The 27,278-nt window shown below is 44.9% G+C and overlaps 1 protein-coding gene across 2 annotated transcripts in view; it reads right to left on the bottom strand.

The window, feature by feature from the left end:
- RAB27B (RAB27B, member RAS oncogene family) overlaps nucleotides 1-27,278 on the bottom strand; it is a 692,526-nt gene that overhangs the window by 54,278 nt on the left and 610,970 nt on the right. For both annotated transcript variants that reach the window (XM_085629967.1, XM_085629974.1), the window contains 2 exons: nucleotides 21,777-21,862; nucleotides 7,502-7,605 (listed from right to left, as the gene is read on the bottom strand). In XM_085629967.1, coding sequence (XP_085486093.1) covers nucleotides 7,502-7,605; nucleotides 21,777-21,862 — 190 coding nt within the window. The remainder of the gene's footprint in view (nucleotides 1-7,501; nucleotides 7,606-21,776; nucleotides 21,863-27,278) is intronic.

The raw sequence follows: 27,278 nt of genomic DNA, 5'->3' as shown, positions 1-27,278 counted from the left end.
TTTCAGTCAGAATTTATGCAACAGGGAGGAAAGGACATGATACAGAGCACATCTTGTTCCTCCCTGCAGAGCCTAAAGAATGACACTTCGAGTCACCTACAGCTCTAGGAAACGTTGTTTTTGTGAAAACACAGGTTATCTGATGAAACACCAGACTTTTCTAGGATAGTCTTCATAGAATTAAGCATCTCACAGAGAGGTATGGAATGCTGCACTGCTTAAGGACCTAAATGCACAAACCAGGAGGTCATACTATGTAGAAAAGAGGTGGCAGTGCTTACCACTTCAAAGCACTCCACAACAGGGAATATCAGTTCTTTTTCTAGTGCCCGTAAAAAAACATGGTGGTGCTAAACACACGTTACTAAGTAAATAACTGATCTGAAGTGCCCTTTGTGAGGCAATGTAAAAAGAGTGAGGGCATATAGGACTCTAAATCCAGCATTTCTGCATTTAAATTCCCAACAGAAGCAGGGTGTATATGAAGGAGCTTCCACAATCATGAGGATGCATTTGAACACAGCCAGCATCTTACACCCGACATAGTACCCAATCAGAGCCCACTAAAACTACAATAATTGTCTATCTATGGGAAGAAAACAGTGTGCAGGGTACATCTAGCTGGACAATATCTGTCTCCAATGAAAATGGGTCAGCTGAATTTCTCAGAGTACACTTTATTCTCCCCAATCTTAAGAGAACAAAAGCAATTGTAAGATACATTGCTGGTGCCTAATATAATATGTGTACTTCATACCAAATTGGCAAGAACAATTCATCTTTCACGATATCCTAAAAGTAGCTCGTTGACAGCCTCTGTATGATTAGGTCCATGAAGCTTTGAAAACCAACATTTGCCTTGCTTTCCGTTTTGATAACTTCATTGACAATAGTCATGAACATCTCAGCACTTAGCTTTTTAGCAGTACCTTTAAGAGATCTACTTTTCTGACTTACCATGTCTTCAACAAACAAATTTAAGAAAGCATTCTTGTTTGCATTAACATCACCTTAATGTTCTAGTTATAACATTCGGATTTTAGTTTAAGAAAGTAATCTTTTGGATACTACATCAGGGAATAAGCCCCTCTATAGAAATCCAGCTTAGAAGACATTACTGTTTAGTTTTACAGCCAAGTTATTTTGGACTATGCAATGTCTGAAACCTACATATTTATGGAATTTCAGAAGAGAAGCAATTTTCATACATTTCACCTGTTTCAAGACTCTTTATTTGCTTAACTGCAGCTGGATAATATGTTTCAAGCACTCAGACAATAGTCTTTTTTTCTTCTTAAATTTTCCCTGTTGTGCCACTGTTATTGTGCCCATCTGTGTCTTGCTCTAATTCCACCACTGATTTATTTTTTCATGCCTGCCTGGTGTTTTTGCCTTTTGCCGCTGCTGCCCCTGTGGCCCCTTACCGCCAGGAATTCCCCCCCCCCCCTAGAATTCCCCCGCATCCGCTTCCCAGCCTCTCCTTCCTCCCACCTCCCCAACTTAATGGCAGCCACTGCGCGGTCGCGCCGATGTCACGCCAGCAGCGTGCCAAAGGCAAGCTCGTCTGCGCCAGTCAGCGACCCAACCGCGGCCAGAGCCAGGAACCCTGGACCTCCCACTATCCATCGCTACACCACCACCACCCTCCTCGCACTAAACCCTGGAAGACTTAGAGAATGCCAACAGGCCTCACCAAAGACGACCCATAGCCAGTTCTCCTGCCTCCACTGCCGTCAGACTCTCACCGCCACCCCGGCCTCCAACACCGCCGATGCCCTAAAATGCATCCTCCTCAACGTACGCTCCATACACAAACACGCCATGGAAATCTGGAACCTACTCGACTCGCTCTCGCCCGACATCGCCTTCATCACAGAAACCTGGACCAGCGCATCCTACGCTGCTGACTTCAGCGCCGCCATTCCAGATAGATGCAAGATCCAGAGGAAAGACCGCCCCAACCATCCAGGAGAGGGCCTCGCCATCGTCCACAAGAGCACCCTCCGCCTCATCCAGCAAAAGCTTCTCCTCTGCCGAACACCTGCACTTCCAGATCCAGTCTACCCCCAAAGCCACGCTGCGAGGAACCCTCGTCTACAGACCCCCCGGGCCCTCGAACACCCTTCGCCACCACCAACTTCATTGCACCCCACACCATCGCCTCAACAAACTACATACTCATTGGAGACCTGAACTTTCATCTCGACAACCCCAGCGACCCCAACTCCACTAACCTTCGAGACAACCTCTCCAGCATCGGACTTAAACAACTCGTCAACACACCAACCAACAGAGTAGGACACACACTCGACCCCATCTTCCGCAGCAGGAAACGGTGACAAATTCAGCCACACAACGCAGCAGCCATGGAACGACCACCACTGCGTACACTTTGCCATCAACAAACCCAAAGCACCCAGACCAGCCACACACCCACCACTAAGGAACTGGAGCAAGGTTACCGATGAGCAATTTAACTCCACCGTCATCTGAGACAACCACACCTGGGCACCTGACGCAAACGACGCAGCCAGAGAACTCCACACCTGGATCTCCAACTGAGCTGACTAGCTCGCCCCACTACGCAACCCCAACAGACAACGCCCCACGAAAGCCGCCTGGCTCACCACCGCTCTCCAAGAAGCCAGACGCACCTGCAGACGCCTGGAGAAGAACTTGAGAAACACCAAGACAACTGAAAACCACACCACCAACAAGGACGCCATGACGGACAACCAGATCAGAGCCACCAAGAGGAACTTCATCCACAACAAAATCCTGGTAAACTCCACCAACTCCAATGAACTTTTCAGTGTAATTCAAGAATTGACCAACCCACGCAGCGAAGCCACAGACATCACCCCATCCCAAGACCTCTGTGACAAGCTTGGAACCTATTTCCACCTCAAGATTAAAATCCTCTACAACAAATTCATCGACCATCCACCAGGCGCCACAGACGGCCCCCCACCCCCCAGAAACACCAGCCAGCCCACCATCTCCAACTGGACACCAATCACGGCCGAAGACACCGCCTCGACCATGAAAAGCATCCACTCGGGGGCCCCACCAACCCCTGCCCCCCCTCACATCTACCACAGAGCCGCGGCCGCCATCGCACCCGAACTACAACGCACCATCAACACCACGTTCAAAACAGGCACCTTCCCAGATGACTGGAAGCACGCAGAAGTCAGTCCAAAATACAAAGAGAAAAAGACCCCTGTGACAAGATAACCCCTCATGAACCACAGAAAGGTAAAATATTATCTATTTTTGTTTTATTAATAAAAATATATATAAATTAATGGATACATTTCTTTTTTTTGAATAAATCATTTTTTCATAAATACAAATCTATACATCATTAGCTATAGTTCAAACTAAGGTTGATGAAGCAATGTAATAAACAAAAAACATACAAGAAATGACAATAGTACAGAAGAATAATTGCATACAAAAATCAATAATACAGAAACAACCATACAAACATACAATTACGCCAATAAATACACAATTGCGCCGACGCGCGTTTCGGAATCTTCCTTCCTCAGGGCGATATTGGTATTACATAGGCGAAGAACCAAAATTACATATAATGAACTGCAATAACATGACAACATAGATTGGCTTTATGCCTCGTCAAAAAAAGGGATTTGCGATCTTGAATGGAAAGCTCACATTCCAATAAGGCCAGAAGTGGAAACAATGAGGGAATCTTCCCAGAACATAGAATGCCGCCAGGGGATAGAGTACTATATCTTGTTCCTTGATCAGTATTATTTCTAGTGGAAGTTGGATCGAATCTAATGACGATGGGGGCATAGAATTCCAGGGTCAGAATACACGTATTATGCCTCAGGTCTGTATACTGCCTTATAGGATATAAGCAGGTCAACTCCTAGTGGTAATGCGGAAATGGACAAGATGCGCCCAAATAGGTATTTCACATATCTTAACAGTTTGGTTGTGACTCCGGCCAAGAGACGGTCTTTGTTTAATTTAGTCTGCTTTGGACCTCCAGAACTCTGTTCTCCAGTCTTATTCTTCAAGTGTTTGTTTTCTAATGTTCTGTCTTGAAACCCGTCTATAGGGTCTCGAGGAGGTGTCTGGGCCGGGGAAGGTTCACAATTCATGCGAACAACTTATTCCGCAGAAGCCAGACCCCTGATCAAGAAGACCACAGCTGACCCTACCGACCTCAAGAACTATCAGCCCATCTCGCTCCTCCCCTTCTCAGCCAAAGTTGCAGAGAAAACAGTCAACTTGAAACTGACACGATTCATTGGAGAGCGCCGTCCTCGACCTGTCCCAATCCGGATTCTGAAGCAACCACAGTACAGAGACCGCCCTACGCCCCGCCACCGACTACATCCACACCCTTCTGGACCATGGCCATTCTGCAGCCCTCATGGTACTCGACCCATCAGCGGCCTTCGACACAGTCTCCCACCGCACACTAGTCGCCAGACTACACGAGGCAGGCATACAAGGAACAGCCCTGGACTGGATCCGATCATTTCTCACCAGAAGAAGCCAAAGGATCAGACTCCCACCCTTCCTCTCCGACCCCACTAAAATCACCTGCGGAGTCCCACAGGGTTCATTCCTGAGCCCAACCCTCTTCAACATCTACATAGCCCCCCTCGCAGCCATCGTTCAACAACACGGCCTCAACATCGTATTCTACGCCGACAACACCCACCTCATCCTCTCCCTCACCAAAGACCCCACCACTGCCAAACTCAACTTCCAGAAAGTAATGCTCGATGTCGCAGTCTAAATTACCAACAGCTGCCTGAAGCTCAACGCAGAGGACAGAAGACCTAGTCCTCGGTAACACACCTTCTGCATGGGACAGCACCCGGTGGCCGACTGCCCTCAGAAGCTCACCTACCCCCTCAGACCACGCCAAGAACCTCAGCATCGTACTCGACTCATCACTCACTGACAGGTCAGTGCCGTCCCCTCCAGCTGCTTCAACACCCTCCGTAAGACCTTCAAGTGGATCCCCCCTGAGTCAAGGAAGACAGCCACCGACGCAATCACCAGCAGACTGGACTATTGAAACACACTCTACGCCGGCATCAACAATTCCCTACTTCGCAAACTCCAGACAATGCAGAACACTGCCGACAGACTCGTCCTCGGCATCCCCTGACACGAACACATCAGCCAACACCTACGAAGTCTCCACTGGCTCCCTGTGGAGAAAAGAGTCACTTTTAAAATCCTAACTCACCCCTACAAATGCCTACACAACACAATACCTCAACGACAGAATCAACTTTCACGTACCCAAAAGAAACCTACGATCTTCCAACCTTGTACTGGCCGAAACCCTGCGCATCCACAGAGCCAGAGCAAGTGGAAGATCCTTCTCTCACATTGCAGCCAAGACCTGGAAAGAGCTACCGGTAGACATCAGGCGCGCCCCCTCCCTGAACACCTTCAGGAAGACCCTCAAGACCTGGCTCTTCGGCTAAACAGATCTGCGGACCCCCCTCAGCGCCTTGAGACCCTCATGGGTGAGTAGCGCTCTTACAATTCCCTGATTGATTGATTGACTCTGCTAAATTAATACAAAATACTGGGGACCTCTGTGCAAAATATGTCGAGGGACCGCTGAGATTTCTCTATCTCACGGATATAAAAAAGGTCTTGGGCTGAGTGGCAGCCCAGTGAATTGGTGATTCTCTTTATGGATGAAGGACCAGCATTGCACCGTATTAGTACGTGTCTTCAAAAAATATTTTTATGTATCAAATATTTTTATTGGACTTTGTCAATAGACAAATCTCCCTCAAAATCAATAGTCATCAAGCACAAAATAAAAAGGAAAGTTAATTAATACACCACAGCATTAGTCAACTGAAGGCCACACCATATAGAATTCCTAATCCCCTGTCTCTCCCTCAATCGCATTAGCAACTGGATCTTTCACGATAAAAGGCGGGTTCCCACAACAGAATGACTATTTAAAAAAAAAAAAAAAAAAAAAAAAAAAAAAAAAAAAAAACAATCGATCTACTCTTCCCAGTTAGGTGCTTATTGTTGTAGACAGACAACCCTAAGCAAACTAAATGAACACTACTACAGTAAAGCACCATGAATCCAGACGGGATATCTTTTTGCAAAGCATTGAAAGCCTATTTAGTCAAATCAGTTAATGTAATATTCATATTGCTGTATTTTCATAACACTTTAAAAACCATGCTTGGCACAAAGGTAAAACTTTCACTTAAAGGAATAATAGCAGCTGAAAAGAAACTGTATGCAGGATAGAGTAGAATATGGAACACTGAGGGACTCTATATTTACGTGGAAAACAAGAACTTTGACCAACCACAGCTACAGTGAATGTTCAGTTTGAGTAGCAAAAACAAAGACATGAAAGTATAGTCGGAGGGTCAGAGAGAAGAAACGTTAGAAGAAACAATTAGTCATATTTCAGAAAGGTTAATGCGAAAAAGCAAAGACTTGCAGTACTTAGAGAAATAGTGAATGATATTCGATTTTACATAATGAGCAAAGGCTTATAAACCATGGAAAGATACTTAACTGTACGAGCTCCAGGGTCGGAAACTACCTGCAGAGCATTTGTGAATAGCTGCGAATTTTATGGCGATGGAAATCTTACTAGATTGGAAGAATTTACACCACTGAAAGCAGCATATACGATGATGAATTTCGACAAGTCCCGAGTCTGTGAATCAGGACGCGATTAGAAATCTTCAGAAATAACAGCCTTATAGATCTGAATGAAACTTGCAGGTAGCTGGTTGCAATCCTGGCAAGACCGACTCTAACTCTCATTCATTTTAGATATGCAAAATAAAGAGGGCTTAATTGAGCATGTGAAACCGGACTGCAAAAACATCTTTTAAACCCGACCCCCAGATGAGTACTGAAATCTCTAACTTACATCATTATCTATCCACAAAAATTCCAACCTTCACTTAAATTCACTATCAAAACTTGCTCTCCCTCTCTTGCCCCCGTGTGTTAGGAATGGAATCAGAGTTGCAAATTAACAGTGAGTAAACTTGACTGGCGCTTAGACAAGTACAGGCATACATTATGGCAGTAGATGTTTATCTATGCCTGTAATTTTGGCAGTCTAAATTTCGAAAATATTTTCTTACACCGTAAATTCCAACATGGAACTGTGTATTTTTCCAAGAGCTAACATCTAAAATGAAGAATATAGCAGAAGAAATATACCGGCTTTCTGGTGGTATGGAATGCAAAAGGCTGTATGAGTAACCACAATGAAAGCTCAAAGCAGACAGAACCAGCCTGCAAGCTATTCTTGAAGCACACATTACATACTCGTTGTGTGTTGGGAAATAAAAATCTATGCGACAGCAGCAAGCAACATAATCCATTTATGATTGAATTCAATTAAAAAGGACTTTTTCAAAATATTTAATATCACTGACAAGTCTTTCGTAAATAGGACCTTTCATGTTGTACAAACAAGTGTTTCTATGTCACTTACTCATCCAGTTTCTGACATTTAAGAAGCTTTGTTGACTGGTGAGGTCAAACATTAATAAAAATCCCATGGCATCTCTGAAAAACGCAGTGGTAAGACTTCGAAACCTGGAGAAAAAGAAAACGTGTTAACCACACACAGCATTTCAGAAACTTAAATGTGCATGCCATGTTTATAGCTCAATAACTCAAAACAGAGGAAGGACAAAACATTAATTTAATTTTCACTATAAACTGAACATAAAATGAAATTTGAAAGCCATTTAAAAAAAACTTTGTCTAGCTGAGTGACTATATCATCTATTTATATTGGGCACTATGTCATCCAGTGGGCACTTATCCATCTGTCTGATCTTCAGCTGGATACTGAATTCACGCCCAAGCCCACAAAGTTAATTTGGCAGCAACATTACAGTCCATGGCAAAAAGGTTGTACCATAGTATTTCAAATGTAGGCTTTTCGGTGGATATCTCGCGATGAAACAAGTTCTACCAGTTAACATAGGAGGAAGCCAGGCATCTTAAATGTTCTGGTGACAGTTTCACTACTATGGTATTGTCTTCATGTTCTTAAAGTTTAAGTTTCAGCTAACGCGTTTTGGGGCACTGGATAGCCAACGATACATAACTTACAAATCATTCAATCATTTTATTTTTTCATTTAAATTCTGTAACTTTTTTCCTGACTTGCAAAGCTGTAAGTGAACACTCTTGCATTCCATGTTGAAAAGCGGCACAAGATAGTTTATTGCGTTATATGGACATACTGGCATGCATTGCCAAGCATCCACATACACATACTGCTTTCTATCTTTCTCACTCAAATAGAATTTTCCTCAAGGTCATTCCACTCGTGTCATATCCCTGCAATCCAACATGAAAAGTCCTCAAATGTAGGCTAAGGCGGATTGCTAGTTCTTGTAAGGGCTAAAATCATTTTTAAGAGATACCGAGAGTGTCTGAGATTACACTAGACCTGAGCTAATATTTCAGACAACAAGTTCTAAATCCCATTTAGCATCACAAGAAGGGGCACTGGCATACATATTACTCCTTGGCAGAATCCTCAGAATTTAGCATTTTTGATATGGATATTATTTAGGCACTTTAAACATGCTTCATATCAATATGTGATTAACGTTGTTTTAAAGATGAATATGTTTTAAGGCAAATTATATACATCCTGTAATTTATGAGGCCACAGATTTTACAGTTCAATTTTTCAAGAAAGGGCTTTCAGTTAAATATAGGTTATTTATATGCAACAGATAACAACCCAAGTCATGAGACTAAACCAACCCGTAGAATTACGTCTAATAATGATGGATACTCTGCTCGAATGTGAAGCTGAACATGTGATCTGCCGATTGCTTACCGATTTATGCAGAATAGTCTAATTTACTGACAATAAAACACTTGTGTGTTCACTCCCACCATTAGTTCGTAATAGCACTTCGTTATAAAATCCACTTTGAGAAAAACACAGGCACATATAATGATGTGCGGGTAGTTATTAAACCACTGATGGTTTTGGTGGAAACAAGGATGTAGTTAAACCAGTAAAGAACGAGCATTTGGCAAAAACATCTTGCCTATAAAATGTAATATTGTCGATGTCCCAACTTTATGAATCTTGTCATAATTCCAACCGTGTTAAATATACCTACTAATTGATAAAGGACAGTCAGCATTGAGTCAAAGTAGATGCAAATTCTAAATACCTCTACTTCCAGATAAAATATTAGTAAAATGTGCAGCCCATCTAAATAAAATTCCATGTTAGCATTTGTCAGAACCCCTCTCAGAGGATCACGGGGCAAGCAGGAGTTGCTGTGCCCAACCGTTGGGGTTGAGGCCTTTTACTCCTGGTGTCCTTAGACTGACTTCAGGGGCGTGAACCAGGCCCCCGCATCCCCCGTAGTGCGGGGGCCCCCAAGCTGCAGGGGGCCCCCTCAGCACAGTACTTAAACCTGAGCGCTCCGTATTAAATCCGGAGTGGGGGCCCCTCTGTGTACATTGCAGGGGGGCCACTTAAACTTTCGCTACGCCACAGGCTGACTTACTATGGATCCTGTGCAACTGGGCCAAGTAACCCTTCAGCATTTAACTCTGTGGTAGCGCGGGTCTAGCCGTCCAAGGCTTCTCTGGCACTGTGGTAGATACAGGGGGGTGAACACAGCCTCACAACCCAACGTACGTTCAATAGCAGCAATAAATGAATGTCCAGTCTTATGACAAAAGTATTTATATACCAATAGAACGTGAAATACGGCATAACTAAACAATACACATAGCCCCCTGAGGTCAGGGCTCTATTGTTAATTAGGTAGGCTCCTCTCACTGATGGTAGTGCCATTCACTATAGGCGAAATTCAGGTTAGACCCCACTAGTAATCCAAGTCTCAGGAGTCCCAATTTAAATCTGTGAGGAAAGTCAAGTGTTTCAGTGCCAAAGCGGTATGTGGCAGACTAGTTCTCCCAGAATCTTTCGGCCCTTAGATCAGTCTTACCCGCACCAGCTAGGACTGTCCGACCGGAGTCTCCGGGAGTGCCTCTCTTCCGGGTGCAGCAGCTTTCTTCAGTGAGTATCACATGCGCAGCTCCGCTGAGGCCGTGGCTGGGTGACCTCAGGGCTCCTCTGATAAGAAAATAAGTTTCCTTTGGTCTACTCCACAAGTGAAGGCAGGGGGACTTGAAGGCTCCTGGTTCCGATCCTCAGTCAGTGATCAGGCTCTCCTCGAGGAGATGGCATCAACCAGACTAGGATCCTTGTTTTTTTGGGTTGGCCCCTCAGGCATACAGGGCCACCACACCAGCTCTGCACTCGGGCGATGGCCTGATAGGCACAGCAGCAGGTCCCTCTTCATGGCGCCTCCCTCTAGCATATGGGGTCGCCGACTTATACACCGCACATAGGAGACGTCGTGATCAGGCAGTTAAGTTGACGGCTTCCTGCAGCATACAGGGTTGGCATCTTAAACACTGCAGACTGATGACGCTCGATCGACATGGTTAAATTCTAACCCCGGGTGCTGAAATCCGCTTGCGGAGTTTTCTGCACTCCGCGTTATGCGGTGCACGTGGAGATCCGAAAAATTGTGCTTTGCACAGCGGAGCAGAGTTTTTTTCCTCGTTCGCAAAGGTCAAGTAGGCGAGCGCGAGCGAGTAAAATCCACCTCCTGGCGTTAAGAAAGCTGCAGCTCGAGTAAAAATCTACTTGAGCGGCAGAAAAGGAAAGCTTGCGCTGTGCATGGCGCCGTTTGCAATGATTGCACAGTGCGGACAAGCATCCAGCACTGTGCAATCACCGCAAACCACATATTTCTATCGCACTCCGCCGCTTGTGGAGCTCTGCGTAGCGGATTTTCTTTTTTCCATTAGCGGAGTTTCGTGTAGCGCAACTCTGCGAACTCTGCCCAGGGTTATTAAATTCACTGCGGCTCCTCAGGCATACTGGGTTGCCGACTTACACACTGCACATAAGCGACAGTACAAATGGCACGGCAGTGAAGATGGCCACAGCTAACTTAAGCGACTTCTAGCATGGCTAATACCTTAAGGGGCATCTCTTGGCAATTGTACAAATGGCACGGCAGTGAAGATGGCCACAGCTAACTTAAGCGACTTCTAGCATGGCTAATACCTTAAGGGGCATCTCTTGGCAATTTTCTCCGGTAGCGCCCTGCCCAAGTGAGGGATTGCCCCACTCCTGTGTGCATTCTACAACAACTTATGTGCAACATGCAGCTATTCCAGCGACATTAGGGACACCTGTCCTGGCAACAGTGAATATATTGGGAATTGGCCTTATTGTGGTCTAGAGGAGGCCTTTACTCATTGGCCTGAACTAGTCAACACCTGATAATATGAGCACACCAACATAAACATAGGAACATAAACCTGGAGGATATTACATGACCATTTTCTGAGGACACTCATACACCTTAACCCATTCAGTGCTCATGACGAGCTCAGCTCGTCATGAGTCACAGTGGAGATGTGCTCATGCTGAGCTTGTCATAACTGCCGCGGCCCGCCCACGCGCGATTAATTCCCCACCTGTGCCGGGGGAATTAATGAGTGGGCGGGGTCCTGACGAGCTCAGCTCTTCATGAGCACAGCTCCACTGTGAGTCGTGATGAGCTGAGCATGTCACGAGCACAGCGGCCCCGCGGCCCCCGCACCGCGGGGCAATTACCCCCGCAGGGAAGGGGTTAAGGACTGTTTGTTGTGCAACCAAACAGGTTGGACCACCTATTGAAATATAAAAGTGGAAACCTTGATATCAAATAACTAAGCCACAAGGACAGTGTGGATTTGGACATTTTATATCCAGATCAATTTGTTTTTTATTTATTTGATAAATATTTTCTATAATGCAGTATAAAACATGCAGTATACAAGCGATATTTATAGATACTAAAATGTTTTGACTGATGGATCGTAAGGGATGTGTAGAGCATGAATTGAAGCAATACTCTTGGCTGAAATACACTGCAGATCCAATAAAATGGTATTATTGTGGACTAAATAGTTTTGTAATTTATTCCCATGGAGAACCCCCTCACCAGATATGTGCAGCAGCCGTCTACTAACACTTTGCTATGGGAAATCCACCTGTCAGCATCCCCCAACTGGACCTTGCTCCCTCCAGCGCTCTCATCTTCCTCTCAGGCCTCATTTGTCTTGGCAAGTGGACTGGCAGTGGTGGTCCAGGCTCCAGGGACAGGTGATCTTATAGGTCACCGGGTGATATCCCTTCACCCAGCTGAAAGACTGGCAGGCCTTAGACTCCAACCCTGAACAAAGGCAGAAGTCTTGCAGAGATTCTCCTCCTCTCACAGCAGCACTGGCTGCTTGACAGTTGAATTTTGGGGGCCTTGATCTCTCTTCTTATAGTCCATTTCCAGAAACAAAGGTGATTTGTGGTCCGAGTCTTTGAAGTTTTGTGCTGAGGTCTACTTTTTAAAATGCTCTGTCCTCTGCTTTGTCCTTTCTCCAGAAAACAGTCTATCACAGTAAAAGTGACTCCAAATCAGACAGCCCCACAACACAGACCATGGTAGTGACTAGAGTCTCACACCTGGATGTGAGCCATGGTAATGTGCATCAAAAGATCACCCCAGGACCTCACTCCTGATCTTTATGATTTAATTTACAGGACCGGAGGCTACCATTATGCAATAACCTGTTATTGCTGCCCCACATGCAGCCCTTCCACTAAGAACTTTAAAACAATATAGAACGTCATGGTAACTAGGGCATTATCCTCTTTTATTCGCTGCTCCTCTACAGTTAAGTATAGCTTTCTTTGACACTGAATTTTAAATGATAAATATGGTATAATCTTTGATTGATTTTGCTACCTAACAGTTTAGCTTAGACAACAGGCAGGTGGTACCCCAATGAGTCTTAAGGTTTATATGCATATTGTATATTTTACTACCTTAGAAGATCTAATCTATAGCCTCTCACTAATAACTAACAAAGGGAAGTGCTGTCTATGATATGTCCACCCTTCCAGTTTCCGGTTGAGGTTTTTAGTTTAATGCCAACTAGCAAACAGAATACGTAATATAGTTAACCAGCACTTCACTTATAGTGATCAGGCTGCGCAAGAGCGTGGGAAAGCGGAGGCATAGTGCTGGTCTCGACGGGATTTCCAAAGCCAGGCCGTAGACATCGCTTGCCACAGCCTGTACTGGATCCCTCTCAGTCTTTCAGCGCTCGCTGCCAGCTCCTTTTTCGACTGCTCGCTAGCCGCGGGCATACAAGGCGTCAACATGGGATGGAGTTGGAAAGATGAATAACACGACCCCGCCCGCTCCCTTTTCAGCCGCTCCCTAGCTGTGAGCATATAGGACGTCAACATGGGATGGAGTCGGAAAAACTAATTACACCACTCTGTCCCATTTACAAGTTTATTCACAGCGCTCGCCATATTGCTCTCCTTCAACTGCAGTGGGCATAGAGGGAGGTTATATGGGACGGAGTCTGAAAGATTAACTACACAACTCTGCCCAATTTACAATGTAAAACGAGCCCTTGAGATAGAGGTAGACCGGGCCAGCCCCTCCCACATGCGATGATGCACCGAAAGGGAAGAAAAAGATCAAAAGAATGGAGAAAGGACCAAAAAATATGAGACCCTACATGTGTGTTGCCATGACAACACACACAAACACACAGTGCGAGAGTATAACGGCACATTAAAGCAGACTGCAAACCGCTACTCAACACTGTGAAAACAAGGAGATTAATTTAATACCTATTGGAAAGAAAAAAAAAAAGAAGAAATGATTTAGACATGTCAGAGAATGAGAATGGGATGCGGGAGGGTGAAGATACACCCCTCAATGAAAAGTTATTTTTAAAGACAATTTAAATCCTCCTTAAAAGAGGCTGCGGAAGAGGTTTTTAACAAAAGGAAAAGGGATAACCCCACTGAGAAGGATTCGTTCATTCTCTCAAAGGAAGAAACCCCTTTACCTAAGAAAGGAAACGGTGTGATGAGCTTCATGGTAGCCGGTGCGCTACAAAAGAATGGGATCAATTCCTGGGTAGCCGGTGCGCTATGGATGACCTGGGTGTCCACAGCAGCACAACTGGAAAGAGCAGCCTTATTGGCACAAGCAGAGCAGGTGTCCCTCATGGCACAAGAGGATTGAGTGACCTGCGAGGCACAAAAGACAGCAGTTTTTCTTAACTGATGAGGAGTATGCCATATCAATGAATTTGGAAAATGAGGTGGACGAAGAAGTCTTTGATCCCTTGGAAACCCTAGATAATGACCTCCTTGATCAGAACAAAGACCCTGAAGATGTGGAGATGTTTAATCCTACTCTTATTACACACCCAAGAGGATCAGACTGGTGGCCCATGGACCACATGGTGATTTTTATTAAGTTCTGAATCCATAAGCTTCTTGAAAAAGACACCCGAAATCTAATGGGGACAGAATGCCCCAGACCCTTACTAGACAATAAATCAGGGATAACACCTAATTTAGACCCGAATTTGCTGACATTTCTATTCAAAACAGGAAAGCATCCTATAAAAGGGTTGGAACACTGCCCTAAACAGAGCCAAGGCAAACTACTGGATACCCTAGGACCACTTGCTAGAATCCTAGACTTGGCAGAGGAAGCCTCCCTCAAGGGCAGCCCTGTGGACGTTGAACTCCTCAGGGGGGGGGGGGAGCCAATGTAAGGCCAATGCAGGGCTAACTGTTGAACGTTGGAGAGCAATTCTAATGAGAATAAATCCCAAACCGTGAGACCTTGCTAACAAGAATACTCAGGGTGACCCGAATGGCCTACTCTTCGGAGAAATGTTATTATGTGATAAAGGGATCACCGAAGAGACCCCCATTGGCTACTGCTCCGGCCTCCGTGGAAGCCAGCTCATCCTATCGTGGTTCAATTTTTATGAGCAAGGAGCATTTCGGCTCGGTGGATAAAGCACAATTGGCGTTGCCAAGAAAGCAAAGGGCTCGCTGCGCCCAGCCCGAGAGGATCTCGGGATCTATCATATGCCCCATTTCTTTGGCACCCTCCTCCAAGTCCATGATTTTACTAAGTGGGCCTAGAATGTCTAGAACCTTATCCTGGCATGAACGCCAGGATCGGTCCAGACCCTTCTTAGAGTCCTTAACGAACTTGCCAAGGAAGGTGGCCATCTTGGCGTCAATAATCGGGGGTACACGTCACCTTACATGGGAGGGACGGCCGAGGGTATTCACACCTTAAGCGGCCTCGGACCTCCTGGACCATGGGCTTCCGAATCCGGCAGGCCACACAGAACGCCACCAAGGGTGCAGGAATCCACTCCGCAGAGCGGGGGTGATAGATATCCTCCGGGTTCAGTAAACCTGAGATATCAACCCAGTCCTGAGGTACCTCCAACCGGGCTGTCTTCGCGCCCCTTTCTGGGGCGCCAGGGTCTGCTGGGACCCGGTTCCTCCTCTGACTCCTCATTTGGAGCCTCGGAATAGTCCCCGGTATCTCCGTCTGCCCCCTCAGGGTGGCAGCAATCGCCGTCAGGGGGTTCCCTCCAGTTGAGAATCCTCAGGCCATTCTGCGGTATCCAGACGTCTCTTGAGGAAAGCCTGGCGCAGTCTCTCAAATGCGTCGGGCGAGGTGAGGTACCCAGTAGGATTACCCTGGGCTTTCACCTTGCCCTTACCCTTGGAAGGCGCACCCGGAGGGGGAGGAACAGCCCCGACCAGTCGACCTCAGTAGAGGAAACCACCCTGCGCCGGACTGTGAGTTCGATGATACGGCAGCTTAAAGGCTCAAGGGCCGAGGAGACAGCCCTTTCAAGTGATGCATCTATCGCATCCACCAACCCCAAATGAATGGGGAGTAGCGACTGGTTGTCTTCCTCTTGTTCGCAGGCATTAAATGCACCTGCCATAATCAGGCTGAAACAACTGGCCAATGGGAAGGAATAAAACAAATGAGCTGTACCCGAAATTGTTTGTGCCACTGCTTGTTGAGCACACTGAAAGGTTACCAATCTCCGCGGGAGAAACCGCACTGCTGGAGCTAATGAGTGAAGGGAAATAGGCAAGTAAGCCCTAGGCTCCGTGAGGAAAGCCACACAGCAGGGGCTAATTAACCGTAGCACAGAACTGCGGGAGCTAATTAGGCGAAGCGACTGTGAAAGGCACACCCGGGCGCGATAAACGACCTCTGCTACACAGCGGGAAACAGTTATCGTGGAGAGCCGGGAAGATGAGTAGGTCTCCCTTTCCTTGACGGCAAGAGCGCGCACGTCACGATATCTATCGGGGTGAGCGATGCACCGCGCAGGAGGGGGGAAAAACCCGAAGTGAAGCACCACCGGCCGAGAAAGGAACTCAGCCGGACCGCTGAACTGCCAATAATACCAGTGGGTCTGGCACTCTGCGGGATAGAACCGGCAGCCTCACAGCTGAACACAAGGCTGCAGTCACGAGGAGCTGGGCGACGGCAGCTGAAAGACGACCTCCCGCAATGCCTGGGAGTCGCTCGCTCACGTGAGGGGGCCCAACTAGGGCTGACAGAACTACGAGCGCAGAGCACTAAGCTGCCCCCGCGGCGCAGAGAGCTTCTGTATGGGAACAAAGGAAACCATACCAGCAAGCGCTCGTAAACAAGTAAGCCCCATAAAATAATCAATTGAATTCCTCAAACTCTAACTATATAAACAGAGACAAAGGAAAAGCACTTATCTGGCTGCTGAGCAGCGAAGAAAGAGGAAGTGCTGTTCTTGGACTCTGTTTATATGGGACTGCCTCTATGATGGTTTGTTTTGATAAAGACTCATGGGATTTGTAGTCTTTACTGTGTTTTACTGTTAAGGTTGATGAGCAATAAAATGGAAGAGATAAGTATAATCTGAAGCCTCTGGTCCTGCCATAAAATCTTGATTTCATTGAAGACAACAGAGGCTAACATTATCCCACCCACCGCACCCAGGTGGGTAAAGGGAAAACGTATTGGGTCGAGTATATATTTCTTTATATATTAAATGTTTATCAGTATTTATTATATATTTTTATAGTAACAAATCTGTCATGCTAAACTCTTGACCAGTTGGTATCACCTGCTTCTTTGTATTTTTTTGCAGGGAATTTGTCACTGTAAAACTCTTCTCCTTATCAAGTGCAATTAGAGGTGAATGACGTCAAATGAGCAATTTTCAGTTTTCGCTGCAGCTCTAAGAGGATGATGCCAAGTTGCCATGCCATTATATGTTGTTTTAAAGTTCTTAATGGAATGTTTTATTCATGGTGTTACACATATCCTTTGAAGGGCTGCATGTGGGGAAGAAATAAAATGTTATTGCATTATGTTAGCCTCCGTTGTCTTTAATGAAATCAAGATTCTCTCTGTATGTTAATTGGAGAATCCCCATTCTCTTATCATCCGGAGATGTGCCCATGCCTCTTTCCTTTCTGTCCCTCAAAGAGGTATACTGAAGAGTCTGGCTCCATCTGTCACCCGTGTGTCCTACCCAGGTCACAGGAATGCAGTAATCACAAATCTGTTGCGGTGGGAGATTCCTTGTCCTCCTCATGCCTCTCCTGTTAGCCCAGTCTCTCCCAAAATAGAACCCAGCATCTTCCATGTATTGTACCATTCACAGACATGTGCACCCAGCGAATGCATACAACATACACACAACAACACTAACTTGATGTAGGCCAAGAGTACATTAGGCACACTGCAGTGGAATTTTACACGAGCGAGCCTGTATGTCTCACTCCAGTGACACAGGTAAAAAGACTTGCTCACTTCAATTGATCACTACACGGTATGCTGCCACCAATGTGCTCGTGCTGCTTAACTCCTGGCAAAGGCAGTACACTTTCAGCACTGAGGGTAGCGCTTTGGAAGCCCCTCCCGGCACAACAAAACTGCAATCTGTGAGACAGACCTAGGTCAAGGCACGCACACACATGACCCGTGATCGCCCATGACAACAAAAATCAGCACAAGCAATCCGGACATCACTGCAGTTGGGCACTCAGGACAGGGGTACAGGTATGTCACCATACAAGGTATTTTTTTGTCACAAACCGTATTCAAACATTTAACTCCATCAAAGTCCGAGCAAAGGTGGATCAGAGAAAGGAGAATAGAGCATGTAGCAATATATGTAAAGAAATAAAGGATACATTAAATAGATTTCAAATAAAAATTTTTATCGATTTTATAGATCTAACTTTTGGAGCGATAACATTAGATTGTGCTGTAGATGCACTTTAGGGCAACAAAATGAAAAACGTATAAATACAATTAAAACAACAAGACAGTTTAAACTATTCCTGCAAAACAAATTGGAAGGGATTAATAAATAGTAGCGATCTGTGTAAGTACAATATGGCCTTAACAACCATCATGGCAGTGCGGAATTGTTTACCAAACTCAGTGAGCTCTTCAACTCATTAAGATACCAAGGATAACAATAAAGTGAAAAAATAAAGTTAATAGAGATATAAAACAACTGAAAAAGTACTCTGCTGGATCATCCAATTTCCAAATTTTTAATAAAAGAAAAGCTAAATGGAGTGTAATACGAATTCATGATAGCAGTTAGTGAAAGAAACACACGTATGTTGCAGTGAAGACAAAAGATCACACACAAAGGTAACCATTTCTTATGCCCTTTAGGAATAATCTATACGGAGCAGGCAGCCATAGCAGGGCAAGTGTACGAAGAGTAAGGGTTCATGAAACACAATAGTAAACTAGTCGGGTGAGCTCACTCAAAGGTACTATTCCCTTTACTGAAGTCAGGAAGCCCATCTCTTTTTTTTAGTAAATCTAGGAAACTAAAGAATGAGGCCATTCAATAGAACAATATACAAGTAAAATACTATCAAAGGCGTAGATCAATACATTATTCCCATTTGGACTCATGATGAAATGTAACTGTATATTTCTATCCATCTTTTTTATTGACCTTGCAATTTAAGCTAAATAGGGAGCACAAATGGCAACTGAAAGTTTGCATACAGAAACACCAAGATGGTAAATGGAATCCTGAATTGGAACACCTCGTGTCTGGGCACAATTCTACTTAAGAGGAGAAGAAAAGATTTTTCTCTTTCAAGGCAATTCAACATATTCCTTCACATAACAGAGGAGGAGCTACAGACCACATAAGAAGACAAAAGGAAAGCTTTTAAATTATATAACTTCAACCTGTGGAGTGAGCCTAAGCCACGATACTGAACTACTTGTATTCCTTTAGAAAAGCACAAGCTTTCATAGGATTTCTCTTCATCACTATCCAACCAATGTGTAACTACTATTGATGATTTGCTATTTTTCTGTTCCTCTTTTCATTCTATCAAAACTTTAACAAAATTCTATTTTGTAAATGGTCAATCAGCTTTCAGCCACAACCGAAGAATAACTAAGGCTCTTCACTTCTTTGCACCATTCTACTTTTTAAAACAATGGATTTTTCCTTCTTTAATGATATCAGTTCCTCCCTCCTTGAGGGACTTTTTGGACCTTTGACTGGATCCGTTTCCAGCTCAACTACGTTCATCCCCTTTGGCACACGACATTTCATAACATTCGAAGGTCTACATAAGTCAAATTCTTTTAAGGAAAACTGTCCCAGACATCTCCAACATTACGGATAGTGGCACGTTCAGTTTTCAAGTAAACTTTTCCAGTAAATATCTCTTGCCTTATAGCACGGATGTGCGGTACATGCACACACATGCAGGCCTAGCTTTGATGGGCATGCAATACATTTGGCCCGTTTGCCTTCGTAACTAGAACATGTTCTAGTATTTACGACATTGAGACGTTTGATAGAACAATTTCCAACGTTGAGTTTGCTTATGTCTTAACACAATTGTAAAACAGATTTCAGGCAAATTTTTGCAATTACTCAGTCTTTCACACAAACCGTGACAGCACATAGTAACTTGTGTGCAATACATGTAAACACAACATGGCGGCTCTCTATAGACCTGAACAAATTATTTGAGACTTACCGCACAGTGGCTGCTCATGCAAGTTTCTGCAATTATGGTGCTACAGACCTGGACTGCTTTTACAAGCACTGACAAGCAAGGAGAAGATGGGTGTGCACACTCTGGTTTTCGTTATACCCTGAATCGACACAAACTCTGGAATGACATTATGCCTAGCATCATATAAATAAACTGTACTATAATTTTGCTCCTTTGTCCTCTTTGTTTATTGATGCATGTTCCATACATTATACAACATTTTACACCATATTGCAAAGTGATGTTGGGTGCATAGACATCATTAAAGTGGCACAGACTAGTGATTCTTAACCTGTGCAACACCTACTCAGGGGGTCTGCGACAGCTTAGAAAATGAAATAATATTAACAGATAAATAAGGGGTATATAATAAATAACGAAGAAAATTGTAAAACTGAAAAATTTAAACTGTTCTATAAATGTGAAGGAATTTGAAATTGGGGGCTAAACTCAGATTAATTTGTGGGAGCAGTCAAACAGAATATAGTATGACAGATGGTTGGTCTCAATCTAATTTAGAAAAGCTCCAACCTTCCCAATAAAAGCAATATATATATATTTTTTTATATTTGCTTATGAATTAAATAAAATAGGTCTTCATTTGTGTATTTATTTGATGAATGCTCTCTCTATATTTTTGTGTATTGTCTTGAGGTTCAAATCATCGAAATCGTTTAGGTCTGAATCCCCAGATACCAATAATGACTTTGTGGGGTCCCTGGTTTCTAATAATGATTTGGTGCTGGGATCCCTGGATTCCAACGATGATTAAGTAGGGGTCCACAGAAGTCAAAATATTAAGAACTACTGCCATGGACCACTACCGCCTATTAATAACTCAACTTGTTTGGCAATATTTGTATCACTATTCCTTGTTTTAATCTCATTTCTCAGAAGCTTGTCTTCATAAACCATAAGAGAGATGCATCAATTTTTGTTCTCCAGCTTTGTGTCGATGGTGGTATGGAGATGTTGTGGTTTTGAAATATGTGACATTACAATGAGGCTGATGGTCAAATTTAGTGTCTCAAGCATGCACATTCAAACATACCTAGTTACCCGTGAGGCAATTGGAATACTTGAACTGTTTAATGATCTCACCCATTAGACACAAAATCCAACTTTCAACCTCTTTAAATTAAGGATTAAATTCACTCATCTAAAAATATTGAGAACATAAAATCGCATTAATGAGGCCTTGTGATCATTAGCAGAGTTACTTCCCTTTGCCAAGTCATTGTTACATGCAACCTGTGAGGTAGTGAGCAGTCTTATTCTCATGCCAATTTACTGTGATATCATTTGACATTTGCGTTATAGTTATATATGTGTAATGATCAGGACAGTTGCAAAGTGGTCAGTCTGTTGGGTGCAAAATTGTACCATTAGCAGTGCAATCTATGTAATACAGAAATACAGATGCTAAAGATGTAATAGTGCCACCTATGTAATTCAGCCCCAGCCTCCAACACCATTTATTTCACCCACTATCTCCCAAGGAACTAAAGTAGTAGTAGTGGTGGTGGTGGTGGAGAGAAAGTAGGTTTGAAAAAATATCAAAGAAGCAGCCAATCGATGCAGCCACCTTCTCCAAGCCAGACAGATTCCACTCCCGTGGCTTTGTTTGTGTTGCAGTCACCAAGTGGTTTCTAGCTCACAGTATGCCAATACGAATAGCACAAAGCTAGGCTCTGGTAATTAGAAAATATTTCTTAATAACAAACAAACACACAATCATTTATAGAGAGCCAGGAATTACCTCTCTTGCCCAGCTGTGTCCCAGAGCTGTAGATGTACTTTGAACGTTTTTCCTGGAGATCCATTGGCTCCAACACCATTGTAGACCTAAGAAAAACAAGATAAAAGACCATGTAAAATGAGCAGCTGCTAAAACCTATTGAAAAATTCTAATTTATATGAAAAAATAGATTTGTAAACCAGCTTTTAACTGGCACAAACAGACCACACTCACTGTGCACCATTTTATGCTGGTAGCATGACAGAATATGGAGCAAATCGCTTTCCTCTGAATTTTGGTCTAGATTTCCTAAATTTTAGAACAGGTGCTCGCATCATGCAATGGGCTGCTACAGAATACAAAGTGCAGCAAATGAGAATGTGATCGACTAAGGCACATCAAAGTTTTTTTGAGCTGAAGGTTGATGCGGGCATTGCATTACATAATCACAAACTGCCAGATCTATGCAAAGTAGGTGCAATGGGGTGCAAGCGGCACACACAACTGGATTCTATGCAAAGCAAGATCCACTAGAGTATTGTGGCCCACCGATTTCTAATTTATATTGTGATGATATAATATTAGTACAAATCCCAAGTAACACGTCACTTGCCACTGCAAATTGGAGCACGCATTAGCATCTTTAGGTTGAGAGTGGCCAATTAGTTCATTGTAAGAAAACTAACTACTGCACTGTGAGAAGTTGGCCTGGCATATGCTGGTCACTAGTTATAGTGGCCACCTTGCACCAGTCCAATTCGACTCTTATGGTAGATAGGTTTAAGACAACCTTTTTAAAGAAAGCTATCCTAGTGGTAGCTGTGGAGAGCAGCCTTCAGGCTAAGTCTCAGAGGAATGTAAAGCAGCTTGTTTTACCTTATAATCTCTTGAATTACCAAATGAAAGGACACCACACAGGTATATATATCAAATATATATGTATTTATTTCTAGACACACTACTAATCTCTTTATGAGATTAGAAGTCAGGAACACATTCAAATATCAATGTTTCACAATAAGTTAAGCACAAATATGGCTAGGGCCCTAGGGGCATGAATGAATGAATGAATGAATGAATACATAGAGCGCATGGCTACCAGAGGCCTCCCAGCGCTAGAGACAAGCCGTCAAACAATCACACAACCAGACAGTTCTGGAGAACAGCGCGGTCTTCAGTTGTTTACGAAAGATGAGGTGATTGGTCTCAAGTCGGATGTGATCCGGAAGCTGATTCCACCCTCTAGCCGCAACAAGGGAAAAAAGACGTCCCCCACTCCGGGCTCGATGTACTCTGGGGATTATAGCTAGATGTTTTTTCTCAGAGCGGAGGGATCTGCTTGGGAGGTACGGGAGAATAATAGATCGAAGGACCGGCGAGGCCTTAGCTGAGAGTACCTTGTGGACAACGCATAAGACCTTAAACTGAATTCTCTCAGCCACCGGGAGCCAATGCAGGGATTTAATGTGAGATCTGGCAGATTCCTGCCTATGAACCTGCAGCAGCAATCGAGCCGCACAGTTTTGAACTGTTTGTAGTTTTTTGATGGTTATAGATGGAGACCCTAAGTAAAGCACATTGGCATAATCAAGCCTCGAAAGAATCAGGGCTTACACAAAGAGCTTCCTGGCAACAAAAGGCAGAAGTGGAAGAACTTTCCTGATCATTTTCAGGATACCGTAACCGGTACCTGCCACCCTGCGTGCCTGTTCCTTAAGATTTAAACTATGATCCAGCCACACCCCAAGACTTTTTTTGAGTTTTGGGGGCAGGTAAAGTCCCCAAACATTGCGGCCAAAGCGTGTTGATGTCCATATTGCTAGTTTTACCCAAGAACATCACCTCAGTCTTGGCCGCGTTCAATTTTAAGAAGGAATTGTCCATCCAAACAGAGATCCCCTCCAAGCAACTGGACAAGTTACTCCTAGTATTATCCAAGCTATTCAGGGATGCAATCAGCTGAGTATCATCAGCATACGTAATGATATTAACCCCAAAGGGTTTTACCACCTCAGCCAATGGGCGCAAATAGACATTAAAAAGCGTGGGGCTCAACGAGGAGCCCTGCGGCACTCCGCATTGTAGAGGTATTCTTTCAGAGCTGGTACTACCCTCAAAGATTTGAAAGCACCTGGCTGTCAGGAAAGATTCCAGCCATTTCAGTATAGTTCCTGACACCCCCACCTCTCTAAGTCTTGTGATTAGAAGTTGGTGGTTAACAGTGTCGAATGCCGCACTAAGATCGAGCAATATAATAGCTGCGGACCCGCCACTGTCTACGATTTTCCTAGCTTCTTCGACCACAGCTAGCAAGGCTGTCTCTGTGCCTTGTTGGGGTCTAAAACCAGTTTGAGAAGGGTGGAGACGTTCATTTTCCTCCAGAAATGTGGAGAGAACATGATTAATGTGTTTTTCGCATATCTTTGCAATCCCTGGTAAGAGTGAAATTGGCCGATAATTGGCAAACACCTCGGGGTCCAGGGAGGGTTTCTTCAATAATGCTCTGACCATAGCTCGTTTCCATGTGGACGGCACAATTCCAGAGGACAGCGAACTATTAATAAGCTCCAGAAAGGATGGTGCGACAGAGTCAAAAACCCGATTGAGGGTCACAGGAGATGCTGCATCTCTTGGTGAGCCTGATTTCAGCTGCTCCATGTAGGTTTTCAGGGAGTTTACATCTTGGTGAGGGATGGTCTCAATGGGGGGCTCCGAAAGACAGGGCTCTGCCTCTATAGGGGACATTCCTGTGGTCAGAGGGGAGTAAAGGTGGAGTAAATATCATCAATTTTCTTCCTCTGAAGGCAATGGAGGTGCAGGGGGTTTGATAAGGCTTTTCATAATTTTAAAAATTTCCCTGGGGGAGTAAGATGCGGAGATGATTTTTGCTCCATAATACTCAGCTTGGGCGCTTTTAATTCCTGCTTTATAAACTTTAATCGCTTCTCTGTATTTGATTTTCTTCGTACTTGAAAAATCTCTCCTCCAACGTCTCTCAAGGCGTTTACATACTTGTTTCTGTTCTCTAAGTTTGGGGGAATACCATGCTACACAAAGCCTCTCTTTCTTCCTAGTCATCCAGCTTTCCGGGATAAGTGTATCTAAGGATGATTCCAGCCATTGCTGGACTATATGATTATCCCGTTCAGGGTCATCCCCTAACACCGGTCTGGAGTTGTCGAGGGTGGATGCCCAAGTTTCAACAGAGAGTTTAGACCAGTTTCGGCACCATGTTTTTCCCTTTTCCCGTGGCTGGCTACCCTCCTGGATTGTCCAACCGAAAGGGACCAGGAAATGGTCTGACCAAGGCAGGGGTGTATGCTTTCCTACCACAAGGCTGTCAATATTGGAGAAGAGTGGGTCGAGGAGGTGGCCTTTCTGATGGGTGGGGGCGAGCACTTTCAAAGTGAGTGTCAACACACCCAGATTGTCTAGGATAGTATATGGCATACCAGACCATATACTAAAAAAGAGGTTTGGGAAAGTCGACTTGCAGAGGGACAAGGCCTAGGGCCTGTAGAATCGCTGGGGCTTCACTAATCCACCCAAGGCAGTTAAGTAAAAGACCCACGGGAGACGCGTGCAGTGTGAGAACACAGCCGCGGGTTCCCTATTTATTTCAATGGAGCAAGTTGCGGTTGGATTTCTAAAGTTTTAGGGTACTTCGAGGAAGTCTACAAGCTAGCCACTTACAAGGTAAGTAATTCGAGGGCCAACACACACTAGGGCACCGGAGTGCACGAGTTACCTCACCCAGGGAATCCGGGTGCATAGGTGTCTTTTGGTGTCGGGTCGCATCGCTGTTTTCTATGGAAGCCAAAGAAGATTTGCTGCTTGCGAAGACTGGAGAAGTGTCCGGTGGAATCCAAGGCTGGATTCAGGATGAAGATGACCTGAAAGCAGAAGGGACAGTGTTCAGTCACTTGCCAGTGACCCGGGGCCAGGAAGATGGATGCCCACGGTCCAGAAGGCATCGACGATGACCAGCAGCTGGATTTGAAGTGTCCCACTACGTCTGCAGCTTACTGAGGTGTCGGCAACCGGAATGGAGCCAACAAGTCTAGTTGAAAGTAAATAAAGTCAGTGCTGCACACCAGCAAGGACTGAGGGACTCACCCAGCGAGGGTGAGTGAGGGTAGGCCTGGAGCAACCAGGGAAGCCCTTTGGTTCGATAAGAAAGTCTTCAGGGGACCCACAAGCCAACGGGCAAGGGATCGCGAAGACGCCTCGTGAGGAAATGCTTTACAGGAGCCCATGGTCACTCGGGACGGGGTAGGCCTCTGATTTTCGGTGCACAACCTGCTGGAGGCTTGGGCCACAAATGGTCCAATGCACAAGTTCGTGAAGGGATTGCACTCGACAATAGTGCACGGTACACGGGTATTGCTGTTCCTCGTCACTCGTGGTGTCCACTCGCCTCAGCTCTGCTGGGGACTCACAATGGCCGTCGAGAAGTCAGGAAATCCACTTCCGGGGCTGCAGGGACTTCGGACTCCGGTAGGAGCGGGAAAGTTTGCGACCGTTGATTCAAGTTTTTGGTGCCTGCCAAACAGGGGAGTCACTCCTTGACTACAAGGGAGATTCTTCCGTCTTCCAAAGGTAGTGGAACGTCGAAGGACCAGGATTCTTCTTGTAAAGCGTCGTCCAGGGATATCTAACTTGCAATGGCAAGGGTTCCCTATCTTATACTAAAAGAAAGTGAGGGACTAGCTCTATGACCACCCCTCTTGGAGGGTCAGGGTAGGGGGTGGTTACACCCACTTCCCTTTGTCCAGTTTCGCGCCAGAGCAGGGACAGGTAGCCCCATAAACGGTTTGAGCTGGCATATGCACAGAGGAGCCTACTGCTCCCCCAGTGCAGGACTTCAAAGCACTCTAGGAGTGCACCCACCCAGCCCCAATACACTAAATCCTGTTTGGAAGGTGGTGACACCTCCCTGTGACAGGATGCCTATTGTTGGGCCTTCTCCACTGCGAGTTTCAGTCAGCAGCAGGAGGGCAGCCCAGTGTCTGTGCTGGTGGCATCCATTTTGTGATGCCAGGGCTCTTTCAGATTTCTACTGTGTTTCCACAGTGGGTACATGTCGTACCCTCTAGAAGGGTGGGATCATACTCCCACACCAGTTACTGGTGTGGGGGTATGATTACAAGTTGTTTGACACCAAACACGACATGTTTTGATGCAGTCATTCCAAAGTTAGCATTTACCGGGAGGTTATAATGCACTTAAGAGTATATGGTTTAACCGCATCCACAAACAGCCAAAGAGAATAGACTCTGCCAACTGCAGAGGAGTCCTGCTCATGCAGAGGCACCCCCTCACATTGTAAACCAAGCACCCTGCCCTCAGGATTGATAGGGCCTGCCTTAGGGGTGACTGATAGTTTTATGTGTGTGTGTATGGTGAGATATAGGAACCTATACCTCAGTGAGGAGTGCTAACACTACCTCACCAGTGGTGTCAGATTTAGTCTGCTTCCCAGGGGTGGCATAATAAATGCTTCAGCCCCTGGTAGGCCTGTGA

This window comes from Triturus cristatus, chromosome 2_1 (assembly GCF_964204655.1).
Source record: "Triturus cristatus chromosome 2_1, aTriCri1.1, whole genome shotgun sequence".
NCBI lineage: Eukaryota > Metazoa > Chordata > Amphibia > Caudata > Salamandridae > Triturus > Triturus cristatus.
This window is presented reverse-complemented; position numbering and strand designations above follow the sequence as displayed.